The sequence below is a fragment of the Enhydra lutris genome, unplaced genomic scaffold (assembly GCF_002288905.1).
Source record: "Enhydra lutris kenyoni isolate GAN:26980312 unplaced genomic scaffold, ASM228890v2 scaffoldscaffold53, whole genome shotgun sequence".
In the NCBI taxonomy this organism is placed as follows: domain Eukaryota; kingdom Metazoa; phylum Chordata; class Mammalia; order Carnivora; family Mustelidae; genus Enhydra; species Enhydra lutris.
The window spans coordinates 3,512,630-3,535,550 of NW_019154137.1; the positions used below are offsets into that span (position 1 = coordinate 3,512,630).

The following is a 22,921-nucleotide window of genomic DNA, read 5'->3' on the forward strand; positions in this document are numbered from 1 at the left end:
GCCCCATCCCCCCCCCACCCCAGCCAGGAAGTGCGAAAAGAGGGGGAGAGGACCAGAGGAGGGGGGAGAGCAGGGAGACAGTGAGAGAGAGGGAAGAAGGGGAGAGAAGGACAGCAGTAGGGAAAGGGAGGCAAGGGGAGGGAAAGGAAAGATAGCAAAATAACCCCAATTCCCGTGGGACCTATTTTACATTCCTTTGATCATTTTTGGAAGGATGAGCTCAGGAAGTACAATTATAGCCAGCCTCTCCATCACCGCTGCGAAGGAGGGAAGTCCTTTACAAGTGTTAGTTATTATTACAACATGAATAATTGAACCTCCCAGATAATCCCCAAACCTCATTTGAGTCTTTAAGTTTCTCTTCCTCTGCCCACCAAACCTTTTAACGAAATGAGGCTGGTACAAGGGAAAGAGGTAAAGGGCTTGGGTGAGTCCCACATGTCTCCTCCCTGCCTTTAGTCCGCCAGGTCTTGATTCTCAAACCAGAGTGACGCCCCCCCCCCAATACCGAGAGGAGGGAGTGGGAGTGAGGAGGGGGCTGCATCTATCTGATCCTTCTGGATCTAGCTCCAGCCAGGCCCCCTCTGCCAAATCCCTTCCTCTCTTCCCTCTCCAGGCCCGCAGAGCCCCATATTCCACACTCTAGCATTCGGTGGCTTATGGGGTCTGGCGTTGAGTCCAAATTGCTTACAGGGTCAAGTCCAAAGTCATTCCCGTGGCCTGTGAGCTCTCCATGGTCGCTTCCTACCCCCTGTCAAACAGGCCCCACCTCACAACTGCTGGGAATGCCCTCCCCACTTCTACCCCGTTTTGGTTTGTTTCCTAACTCCCTACTCATCCTTTATACTTCAGCGCCCACATCACCTCCTCCTTGACACTGTCCCCCAGCAACTCTGAGTTCAGTCATTTGGGTAACCAGGGTCCCTAATGTGCCCACTAATCCCCACTCTACTTATCACACTCTGGCATATGTAATCAGTTGTTCATACATCCCCACTAGTCCGTGAGCTCCTCAGCGGTAGACACTGTATTCCTACCCCCTAAATATGTTTTGAAAGAAAGAATAAGTGATGTTTTTGCAATTAGAGGGCAGAGAGCCAGGGTAGTTGTGACAGGACTAGCACCAAGTCTGCTCCTGCCACAGGGCCTTTGCACTTGCTGTTTCTGCTGTTTGACATACTCTTTCCTCAGGTATCTACTTGGGTTGCCCTCTGCCTTCATTCAGGTCTCTGCACAAATGTCCCTTTCTCAAAGAGACCTTCCCTGGCTACTCTGTCTCACATAGCACACAGGTTCCTCACCTTGTCACTATCTATCTACCACCCCTGGCTCATTTTTTTCTCAGACCCCTGATCAACCCTTGACATATTATATATTCATGCACTATCGGCTGTCTTCCCTAGTAAAATATCAGCTTCATCAGGGTAAGGACTTTTATTCTGTTTGCTACTGAATCAGCAGGGTCTAGAACAGGGCCAGCCCCAGAGAAGGGGCTCAGTAACTATTTGTTGAGGGCTGTTGAACTTGGACTTAAGACAGAACTGGGTTTGAACCCCATCTCTACCATTTCGAGTTCTGTGTGACCTTGGGCTAGGTGTCTGCTTCCTCTGAGCCTCACTCCTCACTCTCCACATCTGTAAAATGGAGATGATCATCCTACATGCATCAGAGATGAGGACTAAATGAGATCAAATATTCCAAAGCACTTTGCACGGCACCTGGCACTGGGGAGGCAAGTAACGCTTATTAGCCGAAATCTGTTGACAGACCAACATCTTGCATTTCTCTGATCTGGACAGCAGCGTGCCCTTGCACTCTGTCCTCCCCCCCCCCACCTCCCTGCCCCTTATAGTCCCCACTGGGGTCAGACTGTCATTCCCGGAGCCTGGCCGATCAGCACGTACTTGCCACAGTTGTAGAGGTCGCAGCAGAAGCAGGTGTTGCCCCGGATACGAGGCGTGCAGAATCCTCGGCTCAGGTGAGGGCAGTTCACCTGAGGGCACACACAACAGTGAGGGGGCGGACTGGCGGGGATGAGGACATGACCCTCCAGGACTGGAAATATGAGTTAGTGACTGATGGAGACGGCAAGGACGGTATGGACAGCTGTCAGATGAACGCCCCCGCTTGGGAGAGGGATGGGGCTGGGCCCTGGGCTGTCTGAACTTGTGCCTGAGAGGGGCCAGGGTCGATTCCAACCCCGGCCACAGCCCTCAGTGCCCCATCCCTAAGGTCAGAGATGCAGAGGAAGGAAGGATGGATGGAAGGACAGATGGAAGAACAAATGACAGTAGGAAACAGGACAGGTGGGGAAGGGGAGCCAGGGGATGGGGGCGGGGAGAAGGGGAACACATGCAGGCTGAAGTACAATAGTACCTCTCTAGCTGCCTGGGTAAGGTTCCTCATAACCCTCGCGGAAGGAGAATTTTTGGTTGAGGAACTTATGACCTTATATAGGAAAAATAGGATTAGGGGGAGCAGGGTTACAAGCAAACCTATGGAAGTCATTATTAATATTTTCACAGTCACCAAGTTAACATAAGAAAACGATCAGCATGAAATCGAGAGAACATCAATGACATTTTTACACACCTCGAGTTTGCAAACAATTTACAAGATCAGTTTTTCCATTTACCATCTTTCAAGAACTTTTCCAGACTCCCTTCCCCAGATGGATGCAATGAAGTGCTTATAAGCAGACGCTTTTTTTTTTTTTTTTATATCTGGTCCTTCATGTAAATGCTCACTGCCTTTTTGATAAGCTGTCAGCACACGCGCCTTTCTACTCCTCCCTTCGAACCCGAGGATAGTTAGAAAAAACGGTGAATATGCAATGGGGGGAAGGTGGGGGGGAGCAGGTGAAAGGCAGGGACATAATAGATGTATTTGCCCTGGTGCCTTGGGAGGAGGGCACCATTCCTTGGGCACCACTCAGACAGTACTTTATGTCGAATGGCAGTTTCATGTTTGAGGGCTCTCTGGGTTGGGGGGCAATTATTATGTGTTCTCTGAGCAGGCAGTGGGTTGGGTCACTTTCTGAAAATGACCCAGAGCTGAGCTTCCCCTCACTGCCCACTGCCTCTGGTTCTGCGTGAGGCATGGAAGAAGGGAGAAGTTGCCATGCAAAGTGACCCAGACTTCTCAATGGCCCTCATTTGGCTTCCTGACTTGTCTTGTGTGTGGGACTCAGGCTCTGCCTCCCTAGTCCAGACCCCGGGCTCTGGTGCGGCTCCTGCTTTTCTTCCCGCTGGTCACCTAATCCAAGCAACAAAACCATCATCTGCAGAGCCGGGGCGGGGGGGCCTGCCTTGGGGCCTGAGCTCAGCTGTCCCTCTTGGGATGGAAGCCACACACTGAGAAGCTGCCTGCTGGGGTCACGGGGGCAGCCTGTGGCCACAGAACAAAGTAAATCTGATTAGGTCTCAGGAGACTCCAACCTATGACCGTGGCCTCATTAGCACTTGTGCTCTGACCCACTGAGCAAATCAACTACAGACACCTAGTGGCAAGCCTTAGGCCTGTGAAAAAGAGTAAAAGAAAGGGGGTTTCCTGCAGAACAGAAGACCCTCCCAAACGGTAAGGCACGCAGCCTCATTCGGGCTCACCTCCTCAGCCTCCTTCTGGGATGTCTTGGGGACATAGTGGCACCGGTTAGCGTAGAGTGGTTTCAGATCCTGGAAAGGGAAACAGCAAACCAAAGAGTTTGGGTTTTGGAAAACAAAGCAGCAAGTGCTCTGACTGGTAATAAAACATCTGAAAATGCGCACACACGCGTGCACGCACACACGCACACGCACACAAGCAGGCAGCGGGTCAGGTTAGTTTCTGAGAGCAGCTCATCTATGGAGCCCAAGAATCTGAGGATTAGAGACAAATGTTCTCGTAACTGCTTTCCACCGGGCCACTTGGTTAATGAGAAGTTAGGAAATTGACTGAGAAATCAGTTCCTTGAAATTTTCTCTCTGGTTTTCTTTTATTTCTAGTCTCCATCTTCCTGCCCAGAGTCCCCAGGGAACAAGATGCAGCACTCTTGCAACATGGTATTCCCAAAAGGAGGGAGCCCGGCTCCCAAGATGAGGTCTCATTATCACCTGAGCTCAGGAAGCAAGCCCCAGGGGGCTGAGCAGCTGCTGAGACTGCTGTAGATTCTAACTCAGCTGAACTATGAGCCATTTTCACTCAACTACACAGATTAGATGAAGACCGTGACCTCTGAAAATACCGCGAAAGCCCAGAAGACTGACATGGGGCTCAAGGACAGTTGACTTACCCTCCTGGCTTGGCCAGCTTCCTGGTGAGGGAGCTCTCCGGCATGGGGGTTGGGGTAGATCAGACAGACACGATCCAGCGCTGCCTGGGAACTTGCAGGCAGGGGATGCTGTTCACTTTTGGGGTGATGCTAAACATCCCCCAAGGGGTAAGGGGTTTTGGCCAAAAGCAGGCTAGGATAGGACAAGCAGTTTCTGCAAACCCGCAGAGTTTGGCCAAAGCACCCTCCCTCCTGCCCCCACTTTTCTCACCAATTTCAATAACCCTGGAGGTTGCTTTTCCCCACACATGATTTGCCATCTCCTGTTCCTGGTACCCCAGGGCCTCCAGCCTCCCAGCCTCCCAGCCTGCAGCCCCACCGAGGACCCAGGACTTTCCATCAGCGGCTTCTACGTGAAACCTCCTGTCTGTCCAACGTTGGCTTAGGCTGGAGTCAGGCTGGAAAGGAATGAAGGTTCTCGTGCTCGTACACAGCAAGGTTTATTTTCCGTGCTTGGGAAATAGCAGAGGCCCCTATTATCTTGGGGAAGGGGAGGCTTGATGTGCTGGTCACAGCCCTCCTGACCTTCCAGTTCTGCAGAAAGTGTTCAGCCACCAACTAAATGAAGACAGACACATTCACACGTGATGGGTGCCCACATGCCGCACTGAGACCCCCATCAGGAGGTAGGAAAAAGTCACTCAACTCAGGCTCGGCAACCTTTTTAATCTGAAGGGCTACCAATCCCGGAGTGAAGAGACGGAAATGAAAATTGCTTCATGAGCAATAGTGAGTGGCTAGTCTGTGCCAGGCCCCCTCAGGGCGGTTCCCACCCATCGTTTCGTATGGCACTCAGACGAAGTCTGAAAGGGAGGTTACTGTGACACAAGAAGGTAAAGTAACTTTCCCAGCTGGCTAATGGCCGTGTTATCGGGAGGGGAAGGGAAGGAAAATAGGAGACGAGAGAGAGAAGGAACAAGACACATTTAGAGGGGTGTGTAAGAAGGGTAGGTCTTGAGAGGAAATGCACATGCCCCGCCCCCCAAGCCAAAGAACAGGGCAAGATGGCGCTGAAGGACTCCAACAACTGAAAAAGCCGGCTTAGGGGCGCCTTGGCCAACACAGCAGCTACAGCATGCAACTCTTGAACTCGGGTTGTAAGTTCGAGCCCTATGTTGGATGTAAAGATTACTTTAAAATAAAATCTTTAAAAAAATACATTATTTATTAAAAAAAAAAAAGAAAGAAAAGGCTGGCTTTAGCCCACCCAAGTGGTGCTAGGGTCCAAAAGTGCCTTTCATTAAACTGGCCAATAGGTATCGCCATCTGTCAATCAAAGCCTTCTTCCTCAAAACTCCCTGGCAGATATCACAGGACAGATACAGCATAAGCAGGAAGGTTCATCCAGCCTTACCCCAAATCTCTGAGTCCAAAGCCCTACTGCAGGCCACTAACTCTAGGAAGTACTGAGGGCCTGGAGTCAGAGACAGGTAGGCGGTCATTAGAGGAAACTTTCAGTAAATATAACTGGAATTTTTCCCATTGCCTCTGATGGAGGCCAGTGATCAAAAAAACATGAGGAGGATCAAGGAAATGCAAGTCAAAACCACTATGAGGTACCACGTCCTTTCCACCAGGATGGCTAGAATTAAACAGTCAGATAGTAAGAGTTGGCAAGGATGAGCAGAAATTGGAACTCTCAAACTTACGCTTCTGGCAGGAATGCAAAATGGTGCGGCTATTTTGGAAAACTGTCTGGTAGGTCCTCAAAAGGGTAAATATAGTTACCCTATGACCCAGCAATTCCACTCCCAGGCATATACCCAAGGAAAATGAAAACATGAGACCACACAGTACCTGAATGCTTACAGCAGCATTATTGGTAAAAGCCACAAGTCAGAAACAACCTAAATGTCCACCAGTGAATGGACAAACCAAGTGTGGTATATCCATACATTAGAATATTACCCGGCCATAAAAAGAAATGAAGCACATGGCACAGTGCGATGAGCCCTGAGAATATCACACTCCGTGAAAAGAAGTCAGGTCGCAAAAGACCATAATATATAGGATTCCATTAATATGAAAGGCTAATTAATGTAGGGGAATCTATAGAGAAGAAACAGTAGCCTAGTGGTTGCCTAGGGCTGAGGGGAATGGGGCATAGGGAGGTGAGAGCCCAGACTATGGGGTGTGGAAAACCTTCTAAAATTGATGTGGTGATGGTTTGCTTGTAACAGTGAAGATACTGAAACCTGTTGAATTGTACACTTTAAACGGGCAAATTATATGGGATGTGAACTATATCTTAATAAAGCTGTTTATTTGTTTTTTTTAAAGATTTTATTTATTTGACAGGGAGATAGCACAAGCAGGAAGAGCAGCAGGCAGAGGGAGAAGGAGAAGCAGACTCTCCGCTGAGTGGAGCTCGATCCCAGGACCCTGGGATCATGACCTGAGCTGAAGGCAGATGCTTAACTGCCTGAGCCACCCAGGCGACCCAATAAAGCTGTTTAAAAAAATACACATCAGGAGTGGGAGGAGGAGGGAAAAGGAGGAAGCCATTTTAGCACATGATGCCGTCAAAATCTACTGCAGGCTTCTTGGCCACTAGGCCTCTGTTACCATGGAGACTGCCTGGGAGTGAATACTCCTTGTCAAATGGGGATAATAATGTCTGCCCTACATATCTCACAGGATTGCTGTGGGTCTCAAATGAGAGAATAGATGGGAAGGCACACTGAAAAGCTAAATGCGCTCCACAAAAACAAGGCATTATTGTTATGAAAATGGCTCCTGTTGAATGCAACATAGCACCCACGCTGGGATTGGGCTGTAACCTCACTACTACACAAATAGGTGTGCACTCAGAGGGTAAGATGCAGAAATGCTAAGACTTGTTACGTGAAGGTGGTAGGCTTGTGGATGTCACAAGTTCCCCATGTGTCATTTTTCTTTCTAAGAAGAAAAAGACGAAGAAGATGGCTGCCCTCAGCTAAGATCAGAAGGATTGGGTCTGATATCAGGGCCTACATTTAAATTCTTGACCCCGAAAAGAAAATTGGGCCAAGAGCCTCTCTCTCCCACCCCTGACTCTGCCCCCTGCCCAGAAATGACCTCCTGAGTCACCAGTTCAGAAACTCTTTGTGGGGCAGCACTGACCGCATGAGTTCCTCTAATCTTGGCCAACGATGGACTGACTCTTACGCCTGAGAGGAGGGTCCAAGAGCAAGTTGGAATTAAAACAACAGCATCACAGATCACCCTTCCCCAGATCCAACCATACTCAGGTCACTGCCTCAGGACGACCGGCACTATTTGCCAATATCATTAATCCAGAGAAGCTTTGGGTAATACAGGTTTGCTCTAAATTGGCTGTTTCAGAAAACAAAACATTTCCAACTAGCTCATGAGATGTTTTCATTTTCTAAACAGGAGTATCTGTGTCTGTCGTGGGGACCCAGTAAGTTGCCGTGGCTTGCGTTTGATTTTGGTTTGTGAGCGATCAGGGCTATGCTATGACTGCCCTGGGACGTAGGCACTTTTGCTTTTGTGGTCTCCTCTCCCCATTAAAAGATAGTGAAAATTATATTCTCTTTAATTATATCTAATGACTGCTTTGGTATAAAGACAAATATATTTATATGTGAAAACTTCTCCTTGACCTAAAAACTCATCCCTTTTCTACTGATTTGAAAAGAAATGATAATATTTTTATGAAACCCTGGAAGTACCATAGGTCACAAGCACTGTGCCCATTGTGCCTAATGGAGAAGTCAGCCCTGGCAGAATAGTCTGGAATAGTGTGGAATGGCAAGTACGAAAAGAGGGGCAAGGGTTCCTGTGGAGAGCCACATGGGAATGCCCTGAACCCCAGGCTTCCTCAGAGAAGAGCCCAAGTTTGGGTTTTAGGAGTCAAATGGCCTTTCTCAAGGCACAGCTTTGAGGATTTGGCCCCTCAACTCCAGGACTGGGCTCTGAGTGGAAGCTTCTAGCCCTAGGGTTTTCTCTGGACCCCAGTCACATCACTAAACACCAACCCCTGTTATAGGGACAGCAAGGTTCAGCAATCTGTGAAGAGGTGACTCTGTGCTCAGGGTCTGCTCCTGCTGCTACTGAAACCTCCAAGGCTCTCAGAACTCATACGTCTTCCCGCTTCTCCCTACCTCTTCGCCCCCAGCGTCCTTTCCAAGCCATTCCCCGGCCCCAGTGCCCTTGCCTCTGCCTTTCCAAATCACACCTTCATGTCAAAGGCGATTCAGGGAAGCCTGTCCTGGCTACTGGAGTCCAAGAGAAATAGCTGTGGCACTTAGAGTTCATACCCCAAGCTTCGCCCCGGTTCTCTAGATGACTGGGGGTTGAGTGGCGTCCTCAGCTTGACGCTCGACGACTTGAGACAGGGATCCCATTTTCCCCCTCCTCTGGACCCAGCCCAGCCCTTAGCACACACACCCCGCACACGCTCAGTGAAGTCTTGCTCTATGGCATGCTTCCTCTGACCCAGGGCTGAAAGTACTCACAATGTGTCTGGCAGCGAAGACCCCGTCGACGATGGCACAACAAAAGGCCGCAATCACACCGAAGCTGATAAAGACGATAGAAGCCACCAGCTGCAGGGGGGGGGGGAACGACACAACACAGGTGTCTGTTAGCCTTCCACTCTTGCCGCTCCCGGATACTACAGGACCCCCAAGAGAAAGCCAGCCAAAGGCGAACTATGGCCGGTCGCCCCATGGGGGTGCTTTTCTTCAATCACTCAGGATGAGTGGGAGCCGGGGGAGGCTGGGTTAGGGGCCGCTGAAGGCATTTTTTACATTTTCGGGGCAAGTTAAGAAATCCACTCTGTGAGTCTGTGAGCATACTGTCTGCGGAGGAACATTCTCTCCCTGTGGAGGAATTTGATTGTGTGTCCCTCCCTCCTCAGACTCAGAACGATGTTGCACCTTTGACGTTGCGTAGCCCAAACCCCTGTTTTATTTACTGTGGGGCTGGAGGCTCAAAGAGCGGAAGTGGTGCGCCCGGGGTCCCCATCCAGTCTACAGAAGAGCCCGGTGCCCACCAACTCCCGGGCCAGCGTTCCTCTCAACCCCTCACTGTGGGCAGCGATGGAGATGGCGATGATTCTGAGTTCCCACACAACCCCACCTGGCCTTCTGCGTGGTTGAGGAAGGCACATTCAACTTATTAAGATTTAAATATCGAAGACATCTCCCAAGGATGGAAGTCTCTGGAACCGATCAACTCTGTGTAGTACTTATGAAAATGTTTAAGAAAAAGGTGTGCTTGCACCAGACTGCCCTATACTCTGATCATGTTAGATAACAAATTTCCCTAATAATCTGTCTTCTGATACAAGGGAGATAGCACAAGCTGATGTGGGGGAAGGTGCTTCCAGGGCTGGGGGGGGGCTGGGGGGGGGGGGGATAGGTGTCACCTAAACCCACCATCTGCCCAGGGTTGATCCTCAGAAGGACACAGAATCAGTCCTTTTCTTCCTTGAGGTGTTTGTTGGGGGAAAAGGGGAAAAGAGCACAGCATTAAACTGCTCTCCAGGGCAAAATCAAATCAAAGTCAAGGCTACCCTAAGGTTCTCCTTCTCAGCAGGCTGGGAGGAAATACTTCTCTCCTTCAGGCTTGTTCAGAAGCCTCTGCCCATCAATCTCACTTCACAGCGCTACAGAGAATTGGTAAATAATGGATGAACGCTGTCGTGAAATTGGCATTATTAGCTATGCGATGATCAGCCCTGCAATTAAAACTCCCCCGTTATTTTGAATAATGTAAGCCCGGAGAGCAAATAGGACTGGCGGGAGAGGCGGGGAGTCGAGGTGAAATGGAAGAAGAGAACGCGGAGCGCTCCCCTGAGGGAATTCCCCACATTGCTGGGGGAGAACAGACGGTTGGAGTTCTCTGTCCCTGGAGCTATTACGTTATCTGATTAAACTTGCCGTTAAATAGACCCCATTATCAAAGTCTAGATGCCACAGAGGCTTGTGCTGGGGGAGCCTAATCAGTGCACCATCTGACCACTGTCCAGGCATCCTGATTTACAAGAGTCTAAAACCGTAATATGCTTGTAATTCGGCCGGTGCCAGGAAATCCAGCAGCTTGCCCTTGTGGGCCCCCATTAGGACATAGAACTTTCTAAGTTTTGCCTCCTGTTATCTGCTCATTCTTCCTTCGAACCTTACAACACACTTAACTTCAAGCTCTGGGTAATGGGAATACGTTCGGTTGGCTCGCTGTTTTGTCTTCGGCGGGCCCATTTGTTCTAACTGAAGTCTCCTAGAAGGTGATATCCTAAAAGGCAGGAATCCTCTGCAAAAACTTCCCACAAATTTATGCATCAGAGAGGGAGGAGGAAAGCAAAGGGCAAGATCCAGAATATTCTATCCCTTTCACTTAAGGAGACTAACCAGGGCACTGAGGGAGTGTCGGGCAAGACAGGAACAAGTCCCATACCACAGGGTCACTTTAGAGTAAGTTCCTTGGTGGCTGAGGGGAAAAGGCAAAGGGGCATTTTCTTCTGTGGCCCGACCTGGGAAACCTTAAGAAGCATGTTAGTTACCCATATGAATATTGAGCTTTTCCAGATGAAGAGTATGATTCCATAGCGATGAAAACTTACCATCTGCCGTTTGTTCTCAACAAGGTTTGATCCGATGATTCCAAGGAATGATCCAAAGCCGAGCTGCAAGGCAACATGGCAAACATATGGGAAGGTGATCAGCCTGCCCATGCAATGGATGGGATTCAGGGCAACGAACAACGTCTGATACGACACATGCAGCTCTTACACAGATACGACGTGTTCAATAAAAGTATTTCTCCCACCATTTGTCCATCTTTCCTTATAGAAACGAATCAGACCTAAGAAGAAACTCATGTGCCTAAAAACTCAAAGCAAAGGTCAACCAGAGCTTTTCAGAGTCTGCCTATTTCAATGTCAATATCTATTACCTAGCGCATGACTGTAAGACTCAGTAAGAGACATATAATGGTGAAAAGCACACGTTACAGTCTGATCTTTATCTTTTTTTTTTTTTTTTGGAAAGGAGATCATATACTCTGATACATGGATTACAAAGTAAAGATTTGAAATAGCAATTTTTGATGCATCCGGCCCACTAATCAAACCCAGGAAGTGCTTTAGAAATCAGCAAGCACCTTAACCTAGACTTAAAAAAAACCCCTATTTTTTGAAAGCCTGTATTTGTGGCTGACCCACTGCAATTTATGTTAGCACTTATTCACCTCTTCTTCCATCTCTGCTTCATTTATGGACAGAAAGCATTCATTAGAGGGTGAACAGAAATGGCCGTGTAAAGCCCTAAAAAAACAATCTCCCTAAGTGGCTGGAATGATGGCTCACTGTAGCAGGTCCCACTTTCCTCTCCCTTCTGCCATTAGTGGACTGAGTCAGCCAGGCTCAGCTGCACACGATCCCTAACCGATGGCTGTCGGTAGGGATAAAAATGGAATAAGTAAAAAGTGGTGAGCACGGACCAATAAATCTTAACACAAGCTCGGTGATGTAGTTACAGGTCTCTTTAGCCTCCCTGATGGGCCAGGTTTCCATCTACAGCTTTACTGTGGCTCACAGGGGCATCGATTTCCATCTGAGGCCCCCCACGCCTTACAGCTGAACTTGGAAATCTAATGGACCGAAGGCAGGGCAGAAATGGGGTGGGGCTCGTGGGGGCACTGAGTGCTGGTCTCAGAAATCCAAGAATGAAAGGGAATGAACGGAAGGGATGAATACAAATTTCCAAGGACTCATTTGGCCACTCAGCCAGCAACACTTCTTGGGAAATAGACGCCAACGTGCAAGAGGGTATATCCCACACCCGCCAAGACTCTACTGAGAACGTCCACGCTCAACAGTTAAACTCCGCCCACCTCGCCGCCGGCTCTTATTTTAAATGTAATTTAAATGTCTTGTCGTAAAGTATACTGATTAAAACCTGGTTCTCACACCAGCCTGGGTTCCTACCCCAGCTCTTCCACCTTTGTCTGTGGGATTTTGAACAGACGGATTAGCCTCCTTCAGCCTCAGTTTCCTGATCTGGGAAATGGGGACTCTAGCAGGGGCTACCTCATTGGACTTGTGCAAGCATGAACCAGGAAGATACATTCCAAGAACTTAGCACAGTGCTTGGCACACAGTAAGTACTCAGTACATATTGTTCCCGTGGTTTTTACTATTTTTGAAGACATTTACTTTTTGAGCAGCTCTAACCTAATTTGAGCTGGAAAATCCTATCATTATTTGCTCAATTTCATAAGAGAGCTTCATGTTTGCTCTTTCCCCTGCCTGCAGTATATTCCACAGCTTTTATTTTTCAGGAAGAATTCTGTGACTAGTCTGTGCTTGTGGCATTCTGGACCACTTGGGGAGATGGAGAGAAGGTCGGAGGCAGCTTCTCACATGGAACGTAAGTCTGAGTAGTTTATCAGTATCCGCAGCTGTTTCGCTTAATGTCTCCTGAACCCCAAAAGCAGGCTTGGCCTTCAGACGGGAAGCAAAAACGCTCAACATTCCAGGTGCTCTCAAATAACTCCCTGATGGTAGTGGCCAGAAGAGGTGGGCTGAAGCCTCCTGGAATTGACTGGAAAGACAAGGCACCCGGGACTTGAAGTCTCAGGTCAGCCAGTGACTTTATCCAGTTCCCTCCCTTTCTCTCTGTTCCACTTGAATCCACTCTGATCATTCGGTTTTTTAATATTCACTAAATACTTGTGTCAGATAATAAGACATGACCTCTGCCCTCCAGCAGTTTGTAGTCCAGTGAAGGAGAGACGGACTGTGGGTTAAGGACCACAAGAAAGGGATAAAATAGTGCTATAGGAGAAGATGATCATTCATTTTGTATTACATCCCTGGCCCCACTATCTGTGAACTGTGTGACCTTGGACTAGTCCTACCCACTTTGTGTGTCAGTTTCCCCATCTATACAATGGGAGTCACAACTAACTACCACACGGGGCTGCCGGGAGGATGAAAGGAGATAAAATATGTAGTGTGACTTCTACTGGGTATTTACCCCTGCAAAGACAAAAATACTAATTCAAAAAGATCTATGCACCCCTACATTTATTGCAGCATGATTCAGAATAGCCAAGATATAGAAGCAACCTAGGTGTCCACTGATAGACAAATAAATAAGGAAGACGAGGTGTATATACATGCAGGGGAATATTGCTCAGCCATGAAAGGATGAGCTCTTGCCATTTGTGGCAACATGGAAGGACCTAGAGGGTACGATGCTAAGTGAAATAAATCAGACTGAGAAAGACAAATACCATATGATTTCACTTATATGTGAAATCTGAAAAAAAACTAAACAAATGAGTGAACAAGCAAACAAAAAGTAGCATCAGACCTATAAATACAGAGCCCAAATGGATGGTTGCCAGCGGGGAAGGTGGCGAGCGAAGGGCAGTGGGAAATACAGGTTTCCAGTTATGGAATGAATAAGTCATGGGAATGAAAAGCACAGAGTGGGGAATATAGACAATGGTATTGTCCTAGCATTGTATGGGGACAGATGGGAGTGACACTCGTAGTGAGCGGAATATAATGTACAGAGAAGTCGAATCACTATGTTGTACACCTGAAATTAGTTTAATATTGTGTGTCAACTATACCCAAATTTTTAAAAAAATTTTTAATTAAGTGTGTGTGTGTTGGGGGGTACCTGGGTGGCTCAGTCAGTTAAGCGTCTGCCTTTGGCTCAGGTCATGATCAGGGGGTCCTGGGATCAAGCCCCACATTGGGCTCCCTGCTCAGTGGGGAGTCTCCTTCTCCCTCTCCTTCCTGCTCCTGCTCTCTCTTGCTATCTCTGTCTCTCTTTCTCTTTATTTAAAAAAAAAATAAAGTATGTGGTGTGAGTCGCATAAGGTAGGATGCTAAATAAATGGTAGTTCTAAGATTTCACAAAGGAGGAGGCATTTTAAATGGGGTCAAAGATAGGTAGAGTTCACCAGACAGGGAACTACAACATCTGTTGAGTCATGGCTGGAAGAACTCACTCACCTGGATGGCAGGTTGATGAACTCACCAGTGTTGCTAAAACTATCGTACATTTGAAAAGCATCGAATTTAAAGGAACATGTGTCCTCCATTTTGGTCACAGTAACGCTATGGAAGTTTACCGGAGCTGATGCCATTCCCATTTGATAGACAGGAAAATGGCGGCCGAGAGAACTGTATGGACTTATCCCCGCTTACAGCAAGTTAATGACAGGGCCAGGACTAGTCCACAGGTCCCCTGACCAACAGCTGGTGTTCTTTCAGCCACACTGTGCTGCATTTGTGGTGCGTTAGTAGAATAGCGCCCTTCGTCACTGCCCCTCCCTCTCCAGGAAAGAAGTTCCCTGCAAGGAGGGAGTGAAAAGTCCTATTTGAGGAAGAGCCGAGGGGTTGAAAATTAAAAAGGACAAATCAACAGAACTTCCAGAAAGTGGGCAGTTGCTTCTAGTCAACTGTTCACTCTCCTGAGGCCTCAGAAAGGAAAGCTCTGTGGTCACCCCTTAAGAACTGCATGGAATCATGGGAAATGCAGACCTTTGGACCTCCATCTTGATTCCGCATTACCTGAATAAATAACCAATTTGCTTTGTTTTGGCTGCCCTCCATTCGTTGAAGAAAAAGTCAAACCATTAGAAATCAAAGTCAGATTTAAGGGCTCTTTTTGGACTGGGCCCTGTAACTTAGGCTGATTCCCAGTCATTGCGGCAAACACCCAGCTCTGACGCTCAGAAGGATTAGTCATTCAATACATGTTAATTGGACATCTACTGTGCAGCCCGGCACTGTGCTAGATCTGTGATTTGGAGGCCAGAAGTTGGGGGGGTGGGTTATGATACCATGATCAAAGAGACTCAACCTCAAGAAGCTGTAATTAAGTAAACTGGTCCACAATTTCTTCCCATAATCCTGAAATCCAAAAAGCTGCTAAAACCAAAAGGTTGTTTTGTTTTGTTTTTTGGTAACTAACTTGGTGGCAAAACCTTGGACTGATGTGAGATTATTTTATAATCTTTATCTACTTAGTATAAAAATTCATAGTTTATTAGAGAAATATGAAGGAGCTGCTTATGGGGGGGGGGGTTCTTAAGACCTCACCGGGATGTTAGATAACATAATATATGCACTGTATTATCTTTCTAAAATAAAAAAAAAAAAGAAGTCTACATTTTCAAACACATTGGGCCCAAGGATTCAGATAAGGGATGATGGACCTGAATAAATAAAGCCAAAGAATATGGTGCAACAGATGCCATAAAGGGGGATGATGTAGGTATTTTCTGGAACCATGAGTAGGAGAACTCTATGGTAGGGAGTTCAAAGATGATAGACACCACTGTGGACCCCTGGGGTTGAAAAAACATCCCAGCCATGTCTTGAAGTTGGGATAGAACAGAACGTCTGGATCAATAGAGAGAGAGAGAGCCGAGGGAGAACATTCCAGACCAGGGCGAACAATGAAAACCACAGCAACAAGGCAGAAAAACCCAAGTTGTGTTCAGGGCCAGGAACTGACAATTTTGGCAAAAGAAGGGGAATGGGAGAGCAGGCCAAGGGCACCTTCAGTGAACCCTGAATGACAATGGTAAGGAGGCAACAGGGAGCCAATGACAGAACTTGCCGGCATTAGACATCTGATTGAGCAAATCCAGATTCGAGTCTCATCTTTGAAATGGACTTCTAAGGTAGGAACTTTATTTTAGAATGATTTTATATTTTAGAAATATTTTCAACAAGAGGTGGACAAAATTTCTGCGCAGTCCACAACAAACCACAAAATCCCCCTATCCAGAGCTCTGTACGTTTCCTTAGCAGTCAATTCTTTTAATCTACACTTTGTTGGATTTAGCAAGGGTCCTCACATGTGAAGCTGAAGCCATACTTGCCGAAAGAAAGTTTCTGGGCTGTTGCCTCAAATGATGCCTGTTGTCTCAGTCTCCTACTCTCCCATGGTAACTCTGATAGAATTTTTCAATTCACACACACACACACACACACACACACACACACACACCTTGGAAACGGGGCTGAAACTCTTATTATTTTTTATTTTATTTTTTCTTGAAAGGAACCCCAGGCTGGTATGGGCCTTAACAGTACGTACAACAGCTGGAGAGAGGGTACAAGAATGAAAGGATTTCCACGCTAATCAGGTGGCCAACCCCATCTTGTGGGTTGCTGGGGAAACACATTTCAAGGCCTCATTCTCCTGGATCTAAGGTTAAAGCGTTACAGAGAAGGAGCAGGCTCTCTCCCTCTGGCCCTTTTCAGCTTTATACAACAACAACCGAGCCCCCTGTTTTTTTAGGCCTCCGCTGCAGAAAGCTCACGGAAGACTCTGCAGGAATGGAATACGTCTCGAACATTCGAGGACAGTAAAAACCATAAGCCAGTTTGTCTTTATCGGTTTTCGTTTTTTAAAAAAAATCGCAAAGTTCAGCTCGTACAGATCAGCACGTCTTTAAAGATGCATGTGTGTACGTATGTCTTAGGATGATGGTACCACATTCTAGCTCAGAGAGTGGCTTAGGCTCGATTATAACTCACCTCACTGTACAAAGGCATCTTGCTTGGCAAAATACATAAGCCCTAGAAAAGTTTCACCTGAGTTTAAGCTGTGCAAATATAATTACATTTTAAAATGCCTGAGATCTCAATATTTAAATGGGTTGTATGTGAGGTAACTCTTCTTTTAATCTAATAACAGCTCCCTGATTTGTCTGTTTCAAAAATTTAAAATTCTTGCGTACTGTTAACACATTTAACCAGCAAATTAATTGGAGAGAGCAGAAAGGAAGTTTAGGATGATTCTGTGGTGGGGTTTTTTTTTTTTTTTTTTTTTTTTTAGTTAACCCCAAAACAGCAGAGTTCCAAGTAGACTGATATTTTTCACATTTCTATACAAGAATCATTTATATTCCAAGTGACCAATCTTAAAATGCTCTACTACATTCATTCGGGTTTTATGGCTGAGCATATTTTAGTTCTTAGGTTTTAGTTCTCCCGGTTGTTGCTGGTTGACTCGAATTAGGTTCTCCTGGGGCTATTTATTAAAATGCAGACTCAATGTGTATTACTTTCTCAATCAAAAGTTAGCTCATCAAAAGGAAATTCAGGTTCCCCGCCCCTACCTGAACCTGCTGGATCAGATTCTCTGTGGGGCAGGGAGCTGAGGTCTCCATTTTCCCCAGCTTCCCCTGCTCATTCTTATACACACCAAGGTGGGGAAACCATTGGCTTAGAGTTTATATAGTACCTACCTCTCTGATAACCAAAAGATTCGATTAGTGAGAGCACTCCATTTCCGGATAAATCTTCATTTCTCAGGCCTGGGTCATTACTGTATTTGTTACCACGGGATCTGACCTCAAATGCATTTTTCCGTTTTTCAAGCTGCAATCTTCCCCATTCATTTTCGATAATTAAAACCCATTTTAAAAGAAACAATCTACAGGAACTCCGAGAGCACCTTTTTTAAAGGTTAAACTGTGGGGGCACACTGTCCTTTAGGGATGGTTCTCCTCTTAACATTTCTATGTTAGCTTTTAGTGAAACACACACACACACACACACACACACACACACACACCACTGCTTCAACTTCCTGGCTAGCTGAACATCAGGTACCCGAATAACAACAATCACAACAATCACTTGTCCTCCTTCCTTTGTTAATGTACTCTAACCTAGCCACCCACGGGCCCATATGCTACAAAGAAGGTTCACAGTCACCATTCTAGAGTAGGAGTTCCTACTCTTAAACGACACAGAAAGCACCTTTTCCTCATCCATGGAGAGTCTGAATCCTGGCCTGAGCATTTGCTCCTCCATCAGAAATATTCTACAAAGCGCAGCTACCTGAGGCACGCAGTCATACAGACCCTATATAAATTGCCTTTCCAAGCCACCAAAGTGCAATCTTACCTCCCCTTTCCTCCTCACCACCCACCCCCCTGCTTGTGTTTAAAAATAAAACCCAATTCTGCTGACAACTGGCTTTCTTGCCTCACCACAGGAAGTGGACTGGGTGAGTTCTCATATCACATGTTTAACAGAGGGCACTGAATGGTGTCTGCGGGACACCTGCCGTTGGCCGGGGGGGAGCCCTGCCGGCCCAAGGGCCAAGAGCGGGGAAGGAACTTACTGGGCAGCCTTCAACTCCTGGGAGGTGGGAGGCGCAGCCCCAGTCTGGCTAACCTTGGCTATTGTGGAGGCTGACTGTGGAACCCGTGGCCTAGGCAACCCGCGTCAGGCTTGGTCACTCACAGTGCGGCCTTGTCAAAGGCATCCATCTTTAATCCTTTCCTCTCCCTTGACTTCCCTCTCCAACCCCACCTCTCCAAAAAAATAAAAAGGAAAAGAAAAGAAAAAAGAAAAACAACAACAACACAAATACATCTGACCTCTTTGCTGTACTTAAAAAAAAAAAAATTGTCCTAAACTTCCTTCCCGCTCTCTACGATTAATTGCAAATTATAATTGGGAAGTCATACGATTGATAGTGAAATATGACCCAACCTCTAGAGTTAGGCTTTCGGGTTCAACAAGCAGTATGTGCCGATCTGAACGAGGTTCGTGTTTGTTTTTGATTTTCTTTTCTTTTCCCCAGATTTATTGAGGTATAAATGGCAAATGAAAGTGTCTATGTTTAAAGTACACAACACGAAGAGCTGGCATAAAATGAGGTTTTTGTATATTAAGAGTCCAGGGGTTTTCAGAGCGGATTGTGTGCACCCCGGAGATAGATGGGTAAAGCAGTCCACTGATCTACGGAAGAAACTACCTGAACTCTCATTTCCCATTTACTGTTTATCTAAAATGGTAAAAAAAGAAATTAAGCCTTGCGAATTTTCAAGAAACAGACTGTCACTGGCGCCTCCCCCCCACCCCGCCCTTGTGAGATGCCAAGGTGGGCTGCCTTGCCAGGAGGAAAGCAAAATCCTAGCGGCGACCAGTTGTTGTTGACGGCGGAGCATTTAATGTGTACTCCGACTGTGTGATCTAGTTTTAACTAAACCAGTCCCTACAAAATGGGCAAGTGCTTTGGAAAGGCTCCTGCTAAGATGACCCTAATAATGTAAGCAGAAGCGAGCCGCAAGAAAATGGCAGAGCTGACACTTCTCTCAGGATGAACTTTTTGTCAGCCACAGTGTGGGACTGACGTTAAAAAACAAGGATGCCACCTTATACGGGGACAGATGGCAGCGACACTTGTGGTGAGAGCAGCAGACTAATGTCTAGAAATGTTGAATCACTACGCCGTACGCCTGAAAGTAACGCAACACGGTGTGTCAACTCTACTCAAATTAACAAAAAAATCTTTAACCAATGCCAGTGATAATCTAAGTCATATCTGATATGTAGGCCCAAAACATTCAAAATCATCTAGTGCGGTATTTCAAATAAGGATTTATAGCCACTATCTTTCACGTTCATTCTTTGAAATTTTAGTGTTAGTATGAAGGTATTAAAAATTATTGTTTTTAATCTAATCTTTGGATTTCCATTTTTGTATGTTTTAGGAACATGTCTAAAACTTACAAATGAATAAATACATACATTTTAGAAGTAAATATTCCGCATATCTTTTCTTATAGCAGTGTAGGAGTACTTTGGAGATCAGTGCTGTCGGTCACAGAGCATCAAGCTGTCCTCAGATTTCAGGAAGATCCGGGGAGCCCCATTATATATAGGAGAGTAGATGCCCCGAGAGAAAAGGACCTTAGGCTAAGGTTAACACTGCTAGTTAGTAACCTCTCCTAGACTGGAAAACCAAGGTCCTAAAGAATGAGGTGCCTTGCCCGGGATCACACCACTATTCTGGACAGAGCCCCAATTCTTCTGATTCTCAGTCTAGTGCTCTTCTTAATGGGCCCAGAGTTGCCTCTCTAAACACATATAAGGAAACCTCAAGGAGGAAAAACTGAGCAAACACTAGAAACTCAAGCAGAATTGAAAACCGTCAGAGTAGAACCTGAAAGACGAGCTAGAAAGCCACCAAGACCTACCTATGCCTTTTATACTTACAATAACTCCTGGGTAATAACCTCCGACGGTCACATTCTGGGTCCTGGTGGTGGCGGCAAGGCCCACCGTGAGAATTAACACGGACACAATGAGCAAGGTCACGGTGACGTAGATGGAGTTTCGTTTCCTTCGATTGAAGGCTCCTGAAAGCACACAGAGAAGCTGAAATTGCTCATTTCGGCCAGAGAAGGAATGGACTTAAAGGAAAAATCATTAGGAAGGTCTTCCTTTCCTACTTCAGCTGGTCACTGGGGTTATCTCTGGGGAGAGGAATTACTGGGAAGGGATGGATGGCATTTCAGTTTTTTTGCCATCGTCAGGTGCCACGTTTACAATTAAAAAAAAAAAGACAAACTCATATTTCCAGTTGAAAAATGAACAACAGAAGAAATCTTACCAGTTACATAGAAATGAAACAAAAACAAATTTGGGGGCTTTCGGCATTCTGTAAAAGATGTGTCATACCTACTTAGTAGAGTGGGGTTTTTTAGGCTAAATTATGAGGTGTATGATAAATGGGAAGTGTGCGTGTGGAGATATTAAATGAAAATATCTTAAAGCCAATATGCGACCAAGAAGGGTTTTTTCATAAGCTGGAGATAGGAAATTTCATTTTCAGTGTAAATATCACAACCAAGCCAGGTACTGGGATTTTTTTTTTCATTTATTTCTGACATTTGCCACCTCATGTATAAACTTTAAAATGGTGTGTTGGCAAGATCTGTCACATAATAAATGTGTGTAATAAAGTAAGTGTTTGGAGGCCATTAGTCCACAAAGATATGTATCAGGGGAGGTAGATGGGGAAGATTATAACTTATACACATTTAGGCTTATGTGAGGGTGACATAAATATAAACGACAAGAAACCCGTTCCATTCAGTGCTTATCAGACACGATAGCGCAAACCAATATTTTTTTTTTGAAAACAGGCTTATTAAGTCAGATAGAAAAATGGTATCTAGACTCACTTTTGAATTTAATTAAAAAAAAAAAAAAGGAATGGAGCACCGCCCCACACTCTGCCTGCATTTCTGTGGCTTGGGGAAGGGACTCTCAGCGGGAAGTACTAGGCATGAGTTCCCACCTAGGAGTTCTGTAAACAGAAGCAAAGAGGGGCGGAGGGGGGGTTGGTGGTGGGAGAGTCCAGCTCCCTAGCGAGGAGGATGAAGCAGCGGGGAGCCTTATGATGGGGTCGCCCACCCAGGCAGCTTGAGTGGCATTTATGGGCCTAAAGAGGCCACTAGAATCTGCTCCCAGGACCTCGTCATTCTGAAAGGCCTCACTGCAGCCTCAAGGCAGCAGCTGCCTTTGAAGCCGCCCAGACTGCACCACTGGGAGGGAGGGGAGAGGGGATGAAGGAAGGGGGAGGGAGGCGAGACAGCGAGCGAGACCCAGGCCAGGTGGGGGAGGGAAGGGCTGTGGCCCGGCCCGCGCAGCCCACAGCCGCTCTGCCCTCCTGGTGTGGACGCAGAGTGCCAGGAGTGCCAACCCTGGGTTCGAGCCACCATCCATCTTGTCTTCCCCAGTGCGGCCCGCCGAGGGCTCCAAGGGAGGTGGGAGGGGCTGGCGGTCTCCCCTGACGTCAGCCTGGAAAGTGAGGGACATGACTCATCAGGGTCATTTCTAATGCGATCCCGTTCTGAGACTATTTCACATTGAAATGTAGAAGAGCCGTTATAGGCACCCACAGACTATAAAGAGCCAGACCTCGACCTGGGAGCAGAGGTGGGGAGAGATGGGAGATGAGGCTCCTCTCCAGTGGGGCCTGAGTCCAGCCTCCATGGGGAAGAGCATAAAGGACCACTAGTGGCACCTGTGACATCAGGGCCCTTGGTGAAAGACGGCTGTTTGGGATGCAAATGGCAAGCTGATTGGTGGAAACGCTGGGAGCAGGGCTGGGAGAGGGGGTCTGGAGGGGTGGGGCAGGGGAAGGGGGGCCCAAGATTTATTTCCTGTTCACCTGAAGCTTAGTTATCCTTTGTTGGCATCTCGAGGGGCCATAAATGAATGTTTAAACCAGGGTCCCCAAGTCTGTTTGATGATGGGTGCTTCTCGGTGAATCTGCGAGTTGGTTTCGCAGAGGGGCTCTAACCTAAACCTATCAACATCACCTCCCAATTCCACCTGCCTTCTCCTCTGTCTCTCACCGCATCTTAGTGCTCCCCTGCCTCAAATGAACAAAAGACAGCCAGGGAACATCTGGAGACAACAAGGGTATCTCTGTGACACAGAAAGTGTCTCAACACCTCACAGGGAAAACACACAACTTTAGAGACTAAACGGCTGCGCGAGGCGGGGGGGGGGGGGGTGTGTGTGTGTGTGTGTGTGTATGGTCTTTCTAATTTTTTTCAGTATCACTCGCCTGCTCGTTCCCTGCCAAGTGGCTTTAAATCCTATTCACAGCTCTTGGGTCTCCTTTGTAAATATCACTCTAGCTCTTAAAAGCACAGGAGCCAGGTCAGAAAAGTGACTCAGCAAACCACATGGTGTCATTTGAAAATCTATTTTTTCCCCCCTGCTTTAGAACCTGAATTGAAAATCCAGTCAGTTGAGAAACTCGGGCAAAGATCCTACAGATTGACAGGGGCCTTGTCTCCGGATAGGATTTGCTT

General features: G+C 46.9%; 1 protein-coding gene across 3 annotated transcripts in view; it reads right to left on the minus strand.

Annotated features, from left to right (window-relative positions):
- The window catches only part of LOC111157261 (transmembrane protein 255A), a 49,211-nt gene that overhangs the window by 22,021 nt on the left and 4,269 nt on the right, over window positions 1-22,921 (minus strand). Inside the window, exons 2-7 of one of the 3 annotated variants that reach the window (XM_022518538.1) lie at window positions 20,307-20,449; window positions 10,878-10,940; window positions 8,770-8,859; window positions 3,606-3,674; window positions 2,377-2,448; window positions 1,905-1,993 (exon numbers count right to left, since the gene is read on the minus strand). In XM_022518538.1, the coding sequence (XP_022374246.1) occupies window positions 1,905-1,993; window positions 2,377-2,448; window positions 3,606-3,674; window positions 8,770-8,859; window positions 10,878-10,940; window positions 20,307-20,449 (526 nt within the window). The remainder of the gene's footprint in view (window positions 1-1,904; window positions 1,994-2,376; window positions 2,449-3,605; window positions 3,675-8,769; window positions 8,860-10,877; window positions 10,941-20,306; window positions 20,450-22,921) is intronic. The other 2 variants (XM_022518539.1, XM_022518540.1) reach the window with 2 other exon arrangements.